Raw genomic sequence first — 12,595 nt, forward strand, 5'->3', positions numbered from 1 at the left:
GAAGGAAGAGAAATCTTCTTTCTTCACTTCTGCAGGCAAAAAAAAAAAATCAGCAGATTGCTCGCGGTATCCTTCGGATCCGTTAGCGTGCTCTGTGGAACACAGAGAAATCTCTGCTCGTCCATCGAGAAGGAGATTGTATGGCCAAAGTTCAGGTACTTCCTTGGGCAATGAGGCTTCTTCTGGGAGCAGCAGGGCTGCAACTAGATGTGGCTCTTACTGTTGCTGGAAGTAAAGCTTAGAAGGAATTTCTGGGTTAAATGCTTGGGCTGCCCCCGACCAAAGATTTTCCAAATCGACTAGTAGGATTTAATTTAAGCCATTAGTCGACTAGTCGAACATTTATGATATTAATTTAGTTACTTGAACATATATTTGGGGGTGGGGGGGCATCAGAAAGTGGTTTGAGTTCCAGGGATGAGAAAGAATGTTACAAGTAACATTCAGGAACAACACACATTTTAATTGCACATATTTTTTTTCCTGTATCATTTGAATTTTAAGTTAAAATAAAGTTCTAAATTTGAAATCAAGGTGTCTTGCTTTAATGTGTAGGCTTAACCCTAACCCAGCTTAATGAAAATTACCCCATAGTACCATCTAGCATCCAACCAGCAGTAATCACGGTGTTCGTCGTTTTTATGTGGAGTTTTTTTCTGCGACCAACCGACCAATCAAAACTTGGTCGACGAAGACTCTTCTCATTGACTAACCTTTAGTCGACTATCAGGTGGCAGCCCTATTTTATACTCTCGATGACGTCAGGGTTGAGGGACGCATTCTGCCGTTCGTTTCATCCAATAGGAGTTGAGAGTTCGATCCTTCGGAATTTCACACATAGGTGTAAAGTGAGCAAGGCTTGATGGACTCTGTAGTCTGTTTTGGACTCCCTTCGGGGCCGGTTCTAGGCATGGGCTGGGGTGTACCCAAACGTGAGTCTTGCCCACCCAATCAAACATTTGGGAAACAGTTTAAAATTAATCGCAATGCCACCGGAATGTAATATGGAAGATTCCTGAGAAATGCAAGCTTGTAGTACCACCTGTTTACTCCAGAGGGCAGTAAGTGAAAATTAGGCTGCGTGGCAACGTGCAGTTTATATAGTGAAGAAAAACACCCTTTAGCAGCAGAACAACACAAACATGCGTTACGTTCTTGCATTCAAAACACTTTATGGAGCGCAAATCCGAACTAAGGGATCTCAAGATGTGTTCTAAGTATTAAACTATATTTAACTTGACACAGTGACCTAAAAATGTTATGTTTATGACACAACGCACCCGAGACGCTACACAAGCATGTCTGATGCGGGTGTAAATTGACGGGTCCTTAAACAAGCCCTCATAATAAATCTTCAACTGATTGACAAATTCACTTGTGAAATGGATTGCTGTGAACTGTATGTTAATGATTGGCTTATGATCAGTATTGTGGTAGTAAACAATACATTGTATTCTAAAACCGCTTTTTGTATTGTCTTAATAATGATGAACTCTTCTGCCACAAGAATGTAATGCATTTTAATTATCTGAATATTTTTTTATTATATATATATATATATATATATTTTAATATTTAAAGATAACAATGTATCATTATTTTATCATTATATATTGAATTATTTTTATATGAGGGGCTTTCTCAGCAAATATTTGTATATGCGATTAATCGCGATAATTCATTTGATTAAAAATGTTAATCGATTGACAGCCCTAATTATTAATAATGTCTAAATAATATGATTTAAAAAGCAACAAATAATTTGCAATTATTATTGCCTGCAACAGTTAAAATGTGCATTCAATTCAGTATTTGGTTGCTTTTATCATTTTAGTTTGATTCTGAACATTAGGCCTGCCTACTAAAAAATAAAGAAAGCTAACACAGACGAGATAAAACATTTTTCAGACATTAGCATTTATTAGGTAACACTTTACAATAAGATTCCATTTGCTAACATTAGCCAACAACATTAGTTAACATGAACTAACAATGAACAATACTTTTAAAGCATTCATTAAATAAAAACCGAGTTTCACAAATGGAGGGTAAAGTGGCAGAGCTTAATGGCAGGATAGCGGTGCTTGAAAAAAACTGTTCAGTCCCTGACTGAGAGGACTTAGAAAATCCCAGCCGGAGGGATAACATTCGGGTTATTGGCCTGAAGGAAGGTGTGGAGGGTCGGCAACCTGTTAAGCTCTTCCAGGCATGGCTGTCTACATTGCTGGGTCTGAAGACCAAATACGGCATGGTCAAAATTGATCGGGTGCATTGGACGTTTGGTCCGCCCAGAGGTGATTGTCCTTGGCCGGTGCTGAAGAAGCTCCATAACTATGGAGACAAGTGCAAAATCCTTGCGGCTGCTTAAGAAAAGGCCCATCTTACCTAGGACGGATGTGCCATTTCCATCATGCAAGCTCTCTCGGTCAAGGTCAGGGAAGCGCAACGTTTATTCAATGAGGTTTGTGGCCGGTTTATCCAGAAGGGACTCCGGTTTGTGAAGCCATACCCCGCTAATTTGTGCTATAACTTCAACGGAGAGGACCACTCTTTCCAGTCTGCGTGAGATGCTAAAACTTTTTTTAATGGTCTGGATTAACACCAAATGACTAATACAGTCAGAAGTTTACATACACTTAAACTAATTTTTTTAACCACTCCACAGATTATATTATCAGATATTAGCAAACTAAAGTTTTGGCAAGTCATTTAGGACATCTACTTTGTGCACAAGTAATTTTTCCAACAAATCTTTACAGACAAATTGTTTCACTTTTAATTGACTATATCAAAATTCCAGTTGGTCAGAAGTGTACATTCACTAAGTTAACTGTGCCTTTAAGAAGCTTGGAAAATTACAGAAAATTATGTTAAGCCTTTAGGCAATTAGCCAATTAGCTTTTGATTGGATTGGAGTCAATTGGAGGTGTACTATATCTGCGGATGTATTTTAAGGCCTACCTTCAAACTCTGTGCCGCTTTGCTTAACATCATGGGAAAATCAAAAGAAATAAACCAAGACCTCCACATGTCTGGTTCATCCTTGGGAGTAATTTCCAAACACCTTAAGGTACCACGTTCATCTGTACAAACAATAGTATGCAAGTATAAACACCAAGGGACCATGCAGCCATCGTACCGCTCAGGAAGGAGGCACATTCTGTCTCCTAGAGATGAATGTATTTTGGTGTGAAAAGTGTGAGTCAATTCCAGAACAAGAGCAAAGGATCTTGTCAAGTCAAGTCAAGTGGTTTTTATTGTCGTTTCAACCATATACAGTTAGTACAGTACACAGCAAAACGAGACAACGTTCCTCCAGGACCATGATGCTACATAAAAACAACAAAGGACCAACACAGGACCACATTGTGAAGATGCTGGAGGAAAAAGGTAGACAAGTATCTATATCCACAGTAAAACGAGTCCTATATCAATATAACCTGAAAGGCTGCTAAGCAAAGAAGTAGCCACTGATCCAACCTGCCATAAAAAAAGCCAGAGTACAGTTTGCAAGTGCACATGAGAACAAAGGTCTTAATTTTGGGAGAAATTTCCTCTGGTCAGATGAAACAAAGATTGAACTTTTTGGCCATAATGACCATCATTATGTTTGGAATAAAAAGGCTGGCAAGCTGAAGAACACCATCCAAACTGTGAAGCATGTGGGTGACAGCATCATGTTGTGGGGGTGTTTTGCTGCAGGAGGGACTGGTGCACTTCACAAACAAGATGGTATCATGAAGAAGGAAAATTATGTGGATATATTGAAGCAACATCTCAAGACATCAGCCAGAAAGTTAAAGCTTGGTTGCAAGTGGGTCTTCCAAATGAACAATGACCCCAAGCATGACCCCAAGCATACCTCCAAAATGGCTTAACCCTCTGGGGTCTGAGGGTATTTTGGGCCCTGGAGAAGTTTTGCCATGCCTTGATATTTGTGCTTTTTTCAGTTGCTTAAAAACATATTAATGGCTAAAGTCTGAAAACACTGTATTCAGCACAAACTGGGCTACATTAATATGTGAGCAACATGTATGTACAGGTTTGTATTTTTGGAGAGAATAACGTTTATGCATGGTTTTTGAAAAAATTTAATTTTAAGTCACTGAAATAAGGTCATATAACACATACTAAACATTTTTCCACAAGACTTTTGAGAACTGGAACTTGTTGCCTAGAGTTTTTGCTACAAAATATTGTGAAAACCATTCTGATCACTCATTCATACAAAACAATATAGTAATTTAACTTTTGTAACTTTTTTTTACTTTATTTCCACAGAGCAGTTTATTGTGAACGCAACTCTGCAGCCTGTAAAACAATACAACATATATAAAATAATAAAAAAACACATTCACCTCGAACCATGATTTATATTTCAGTGATTATTATCATCATTATGATTATTATTTTTATATTTAGTTTTTATGTCTTAATTTGTGTAAGTAATTTTCCGCCTGCATATATATATATATATATATATATATATATATATATATATATATATATATATATATATATATATATATATATATAATTTCATATAATTTTAAAAAATTATATGAAAAATTATAATTTCGTTATTTTACTAACCCAACCCATCGTCGGCGCTTTATAGGTTGAACGACACGTGAAGCATTTTTTTTTTTTTTTTAGCTTTCACTTTGTGCTTTGAGTTGTGCACTTTTTATTTTAATACAGTGAGGAAAATAAGTATTTGAACACCCTGCTATTTTGCAAGTTCTCCCACTTAGAAATCATGGAGGGGTCTGAAATTGTCATCGTAGGTGCATGTCCACTGTGAGAGACATAATCTAAAAAAAAAAATCCAGAAATCACAATGTATGATTTTTTAACTATTTATTTGTATGATACAGCTGCAAATAAGTATTTGAACACCTGAGAAAATCAATGTTAATATTTGGTACAGTAGCCTTTGTTTGCAATTACAGAGGTCAAACGTTTCCTGTAGTTTTTCACCAGGTTTGCACACACTGCAGGAGGGATTTTGGCCCACTCCTCCACACAGATCTTCTCTAGATCAGTCAGGTTTCTGGGCTGTCGCTGAGAAACACGGAGTTTGAGCTCCCTCAAAAGATTCTCTATTGGGTTTAGGTCTGGAGACTGGCTAGGCCACGCCAGAACCTTGATATGCTTCTTACAGAGCCACTCCTTGGTTATCCTGGCTGTGTGCTTCGGGTCATTGTCATGTTGGAAGACCCAGCCTCGATCCATCTTCAATGCTCTAACTGAGGGAAGGAGGTTGTTCCCCAAAATCTCGCAATACATGGCCCCAGTCATCCTCTCCTTAATACAGTGCAGTCGCCCTGTCTCATGTGCAGAAAAACACCCCCAAAGCATGATGCTACCACCCCCATGCTTCACAGTAGGGATGGTGTTCTTGGGATGGTACTCATCATTCTTCTTCCTCCAAACACGGTTAGTGGAATTATGACCAAAAAGTTCTATTTTGGTCTCATCTGACCACATGACTTTCTCCCATGACTCCTCTGGATCATCCAAATGGTCATTGGCAAACTTAAGACGGGCCTTGACATGTGCTGGTTTAAGCAGGGGAACCTTCCGTGCCATGCATGATTTCAAACCATGATGTCTTCGTGTATTACCAACAGTAACCTTGGAAACGGTGGTCCCAGCTCTTTTCAGGTCATTGACCAGCTCCTCCCGTGTAGTTCTGGGCTGATTTCTCACCTTTCTTAGGATCACTGAGACCTCACGAGGTGAGATATTGCATGGAGCCCCAGTCCGAGGGAGATTGACAGTCATGTTTAGCTTCTTCCATTTTCTAATGATTGCTCCAACAGTGGACCTTTTTTCACCAAGCTGCTTGGCAATTTCCCCGTAGCCCTTTCCAGCCTTGTGGAGGTGTGCAATTTTGTCTCTAGTGTCTTTGGACAGCTCTTTGGTCTTGGCCATGTTAGTAGTTGGATTCTTACTGATTGTATGGGGTGGACAGGTGTCTTTATGCAGCTAAACAGGTGCATCTAATTTAGGATAATAAATGGAGTGGAGGTGGACATTTTAAAGGCAGACTAACAGGTCTTTGAGGGTCAGAATTCTAGATGATAGACAGGTGTTCAAATACTTATTTGCAGCTGTTCATACAAATAAACAGTTAAAAAATCATACATTGTGATTTCTGTTTTTTTTTTTTTTAGATTATGTCTCTCACAGTGGACATGCACCTACGATGACAATTTCAGACCCCTCCATGATTTCCAAGTGGGAGAACTTGCAAAATAGCAGGGTGTTCAAATACTTATTTTCCTCACTGTATATCTCTTTACATAAATACTATTTTCCACTTAAAAACTATAATTTCGTTATTTTACTATCCCAACCGACTCATCCGCGCTTTCCAGTAGGTTGCACGTAAGGGGAAAAATATTTTTTCCACCTAAGAAGAGTTGTGCACTTTTAAGCACTTTTTATTTTAATATATCTCTTTACATAGATATTTTTTTTTACTGAAAAACTATAATTTCGTTATTTTACTAGCTCAACTAATTAGTACTCATCCGGGCTTTTTAATATATTGCGCCTAAGAAAAAAAAGTCGTCTTTGGGCAGCCTTCTTGCAAAGAGAGCAGCCACAGCCACGCTCACTGATGAGCAAAAGGTCGAGGCAGAAATGACCATGTACCTGCAGGAATTGGCCATTGATGGGGAAGAGGACCCGCTGACTCGGTGGAAAACGAGCAACAAAAGGTTTCCGTTCATGGCAAGATTAGCACGGAAATATCTGTGCATATGTACTACCAGTACTCCATCAGAGCGGGTCTTCAGCACAGCGGGTAGTGTAGTTACTCCAATCTGCAGCTTATTAAAACCAGATAAAGTGAATATGTTGGTATTTCTGGCCAGAAACATCGAAATTTAAACATGGTCTATGGTGAAAGATATTAGACTTCTTTACGCATTTTTCGCCATCCGTTGCGGAGCTATTCGATTTTGCATATTATTTTTTAAACATTCATTTGTGTAGTTCATATGACCACTTTACAATATTTCAATAACATAATTTATTTTGTACCCTGTGCTGAAGTTAACTGTGCTGCTAATTATAAGTGAAATGTTAATGCCGAGTTTCGGTCTGAGTGTTGTTCCGTTTTCTTGTTCTTTATTTGTTGTTCTTCTATGTTTTAATAAATATGTGTTATTCATATTCACCTTGTTTCTTTCATTTGATTTGACATTATGGATTTATGGCCAAGGAAATTTTTCTTTAAAAGTATTAACCAGACAAATGTTATTTGACGTTCGCTGGTCTGGGTTGATCTTAAACTGCCGCTTCAGTGTATACAAGAGCTATGTGACAATGAGCAAGATTTTCTGAGACACTACAACTACTAATAATTAATTAATAAAGGCTATTTTCTTGTAGCCTACAACATAAAATATTTTAATCTAAATGTACAGTGTAAGACATGTAAAAAAAAGACAAGAAGCTAACAATGTCCAGATCAATATTTGTGTAGCCTGCCTGACACGGTATTTTCACAGAATAACACGTCACGTCTCTGGCATATACAGTATGTAAAATAGCATATATGCATTAGTTATATTCTCAATTTAATTTACAGAGCAATCCCTGCAAAGTTTTTAGGTTAACTATAGAAGAGACTAGGATTAGTGAGTCACACTAGCAAGACTCGCAAAAGGGGGCGTGGCATCACGATGGTGGCTCGACATCGTGATGTTGGTCAGCCATCACGATGGACGATGATATCGTTCATCGGCACAACCCTAATACAAATTTATACACACACATTATATATTTTCCTGGATAATGAAATACCCGATGGGTAGAGAATGCACGGATGAAGCTTCTTTGCCAGAGAGATGTTCACAACAGTTATAAAGCCATCTTTCAAAAAGTTGAAAAACACATTTTAAATGCACTTATTTTTTTCCAGTTTCATTTGAATTTTAGTTGAAATAAATACAAAATAAAGTTCAAAGTTAGAAATCAAGGTGTCTTGCTTTATTGTGTAAGCTTAACCCTAACCTTATTTACCGAAAATTATCCCATAGTACCACCTAGCGTCCAACCAGCGGTAATACGTTCGTCATTTTCTTGGATAAATAAATACAAATTTATTTTTTATTTTTCGACCAAAAAAGCATAGAAAAAAAGTACCGTTTAGGAACCAGTATCGAAGATATCAATATCGAAAATTTTAGTACAATACCCAGCCCTATATATTAGTAATTTTGGCATTATATTCATGATGTTAGCCAGAGGGAACTGGCCCCCACAGTGAGCCTGGTTTCTCCCAAGGTTATTTTTCTCCATTAACCAACATCTTATGGAGTTTTGTGTTCCTTGCCACAGTCACCTTCGGCTTGTTCACTGGGGTTCTAAATACAATTATTATTGAATTACTTATTTTTAAACAATTCAAAATCATATTTTATCAAACTAAACAATGATGATTATAATATATTTTAGATATTACAGTTTCATTTTCTGTTAATGCATGATTTTGAAACGATGTGTGTTTTGAAAGGTGCTATTCAAATAAAAATGACTACTTTATTGAGAAAATGTCAATTGTATGACAGACGTTTTTTAAGCTACAGTACACTGTGAAACTTTGTTTTCTAGTCTGCATACAAAGTTTGTCCTTTGAATTATAAATATATCATATCTACGACACAACCTTCACAGTATCAGCTTTGCCTTTTTTCTCACAGACACTTTCACGGATTGATTCCAGCAGTGTTACTTGGGTCTGATTCCGGAAACAAATATTTTTGCATTCTGACTGCAGACAGAAGGCTCCTTGGCAATTTTTCTGTAAAATTCTCATAATCAAAGCAGAGTATGAATGCACTTTTAGTGTGTGGAGAGCTGGAAACTAGACAAAGGGTGGCATCTTTGAGGAAGCCTTTTAAATAAAACCAAATGTGTTATTGCATAGTTTCAATAACTACTATTATTCTTAAATATGATAATAATAGAAAATGTTTTGATATGTCCAAAATGTTTGACTAGTAGTGTATGTTTGAATTTGAAATCACAGAAGTATCCTGAATTTTTAAAGCAAATGTTGAAATGCTTGCAGACATTATGTGATTTCTCTCTCTCTCTCTCTCTCTCTTTGTGTGTGCATGTGTGTATATATAGGTCGTTTTGATGACTCTGTGATTGAAGAGAGAAGGCAATGCTCAGAGGATTTGCTGCAGTTCAGTGCTAATATTCCTGCATTGTATGGCAGTCAATACATACAAGATTTCTTTAAGGTTTGTATATGAACTTGGAATGCTAACAAAGCTTTGTTCTCAAGGATATTTATATTTATTAATTTAGCTTATACTTTTATTCGAAGCAACTTACAAATGATGAAAATACAAGCTAATACAGTGTGTTGAATTAGACATGACTCCTCTTTTGAAAACCCTGCCCTGCAAGGACATGCATGCACACAGAGATGCTTGGTGATCGCTGTAATCAGAGATGGAGCATCTCAATGTCACATGAAAGAAAAATAATTTAAACATGCATTTTTGTGTCAGCAAACCTCAACAGTTACACTGACATCTTACGTGATGGTTGTTGCTTTCACAACTGTTAGGTTGACGATTTCTGGCCTGTAAACATCCAGAATGATCAGGACCGCAACTGCAATATACATTGAGGGGGGACAAGTCCCTCCCAATTATCAGATATGCCCAGTCCCCCCTATTATTGATAACTTTGCTGCTGTTCGACTACAGTCCATTATGCACCGCTGTTTAATTGTCATTAAGTTGTTGCAGAAATAACATAAAGGTTTATTTTTAGCATGCTTTGTAGTCTAACACCGCTCATCAATGTCATTTGAGATCAATTTCATTGAGCCAATCAAATCCATGAAGGCAGGACTTCAATTTAAGAAGCTAAGCAGGAACCTTGTGGATTATTCCCACGACACACATCAGCAAGAAGTTCAGGTTAAGTGTTAGTGCCATGTAAGTTTTATATAATTAAACATGCCAAATTTGACCACTGTTTTATGATTCAAATTTTGTACCAACATTAAGTCATTTTCAAGTGCATTAACTACCAATTGACGAAATTCGCTGTTTTGAATTGACAATGTCATGTACAGTACGTGATTTGTATGTCATTCATAATTTTGATTGTGAATACATTAACTGGTTAGTTTTCAGCATATCAGGCTTAAGATAAAGAATGAATGTGTGTATGTTGTAAAGAATTTAATAAATGTGGTAATCTGGAAGGCTTTTGAAGGATCTTTTTGAAAATTCACTTGACATTGTAAGAAAATGTTCCATAAAACACAAACTAGAGCGTTATCACCCTTTAGATTATAACTAGAACATTAGACCTGTGACTTGAGGCTTCCATTGATTTTTTTAGGTTTTGGCAAGGACAGTGTCATATATTTTTAGTGCAAATATTATTTGGTAATAATTTACAATCCATTAAAGATTTTTATTTCCAATCTTTTTTATTGGTATTTAACAAGACAAAACATAACTGTACATTTGTTAAATCAAACAAAAAGAAGACCAACATTTTTTTTTAAATACAGATTGTCTCGTCCCAACCCTCGTCCCAACCCTCCTCCCAACCCTCCCTCGACCATCCAAACTTCCAAGTCAACATAGAACCAATAACAAGCACCCTACATACCAGGTAGGGTAAATATAAATAAAAAACATGTTTCCATTTAAGAAGAATGGCTCATCTAGATAAAACTGAAGTAAAAGCAATAACCCGGCGAGATGAGGCAGTTAAGTCAGGTCTCAAGGAAATGGCGAAAAGGGCTGTCAATGGGTTGAGATCCAGGTCTATGTTAAGAGCATTATTATGCGCATCAATAACATTAGACCAAAAGTCTGCTAACCGGGGACAGCTCCAAAACATATGAAGGTGATCAGCAGAAGGCTGCTTACAACGGTTACAGGCATCACTCTTATCTGGAAAAAATTTGGCCAATGGTGTATTAGTAAGATGGGCTCTGTGGAGCACCTTACATTGCATTAGACCATGCCTGGAACATATTGATGAGGAGTGAACAAGTTTCAAAATGCCACTCCATTGTTCATCAGTAATAAAAACTCCTAAGTCCTGCTCCCAAGACACTACGGGAAACAGTAGGGTCAACATTAAGAGTAATTATTAGGTTATAAATAACTGAAATAAAATGTTTCTGACCTGCATTTAAGGTGAGAAATTGATCAAGGAGGCATTCAGGAGGGTGATTGGGGAAGTGGGGAAACAACTTTTGAACAAAGTGTATAACCTGAAAAAAACGAAACAAATTGCTACTGGGCAGATTGTATTTAGTAGATAAAAATGAGAAAGATGTAAAGACTCCATCTACATACAGGTCATTGAGCGTAATAAGGCCTTTGACTGCCCAAGTGCGGAATGCAGGGTCAAAGCAAGATGGGGCGAAAAGGTTTAAAAGGAGATTTAAAATGGGTGTATAGATAGAATCTCTATGCAAACCAAAATGTTTCCTGAATTAGACCCAGATTTTAATAGAGCTAGTGACAACTGGATTGGTTGAGATTTTGGTAATGGCTAAATTAAGCTGATGCTCTCAATAACAAAATATAAAGTTCCTTTTGATGATGCAACCTCTATGTGGGCCCAAGAAGGGCAGGTTTCAGCATGGATAGGGCTATTCCAGTAGAGAATGGTTGATATTACAAGCCCAGTATTAATGTTGGAAGTTAGGAAGTGCCAGGCCTCCTTTAAACTTAGGAAGTTGAAGAATTTATTTTTTGAGACGCGCCAGTTGGTTTTCCCATAAAAATGAATGCAAAGTGCCATCAAATTTAGTAAAAAAAAAAAAAAGACTTATTAATGCAAATTGGAATATGTTGAAAAAGATAAAGAAATTTGGGCAAAATAACCATTTTAACAAGATTAATGCGACCGACAAGGGATAAAGAAAGCAAGGTCCATCTGGACATGTCTAAATTGGTTTTATCCACAAGTGGTTGAAAATTCTTAACAAATAAATTATTATAAGAATTGGTGAAAAAAATCCCAAGATATTTGAATCCACCAAGTGCAATCTTCAAGGGAAAAAGAGAGTACGAGAGCTTCCTGGCCTGAGCATTAACAAAAAATTTTTGCTTTTTTGCAAATTTATCTTGTAACCAGATAAGTGGCCAAATTTATCAAGAATTTTCAAAATAATAGGCAAGGAAGAGGCAGGATTAGAAATGTACTATAAAAGATCGTCAGCATAAAGAGAAAGTTTATTGTGGCAACGAAGCCAGATAGCAAGAGGATTAAAGAGTAAAGGGGAAAGAGGGCAACCCTGACGTGTCCCACGGTGAAGAGAAAAGAGAGGTGACCACAAGCCATTAGTGAGCACAGAGGCGACAGGGGATGAATAAAGAAGCCGAATCGAAGAGATAAAATTAGAATCAAATCCAAATTTCTCCAAAAAAAAAAAAAAAGATAAACCCATTCTACCCTATCAAAGGCCTTTTCAACATCTAAAGAAAGGATGATTTCTGCTGAATCAGATGGGGGGGGAGAAAAGAATAGTAAGAAGCTTTTTGGTATTAAAAAAATTATATCTCCCTGGAGTGAAACCTGTCTG

General features: G+C 37.1%; 1 protein-coding gene across 7 annotated transcripts in view; it reads left to right on the forward strand.

Annotated features, from left to right (window-relative positions):
• Positions 1–12,595, forward strand: part of rps6kc1 (ribosomal protein S6 kinase polypeptide 1) — a 167,785-nt gene that overhangs the window by 41,118 nt on the left and 114,072 nt on the right. For all 7 annotated transcript variants that reach the window (XM_052098579.1, XM_052098583.1, XM_052098581.1 and 4 more), the window contains exon 4: positions 9,151–9,266. In XM_052098579.1, coding sequence (XP_051954539.1) covers positions 9,151–9,266 — 116 coding nt within the window. The remainder of the gene's footprint in view (positions 1–9,150; positions 9,267–12,595) is intronic.

Source organism: Xyrauchen texanus, chromosome 30, assembly GCF_025860055.1.
Source record: "Xyrauchen texanus isolate HMW12.3.18 chromosome 30, RBS_HiC_50CHRs, whole genome shotgun sequence".
In the NCBI taxonomy this organism is placed as follows: Eukaryota; Metazoa; Chordata; class Actinopteri; order Cypriniformes; family Catostomidae; genus Xyrauchen; species Xyrauchen texanus.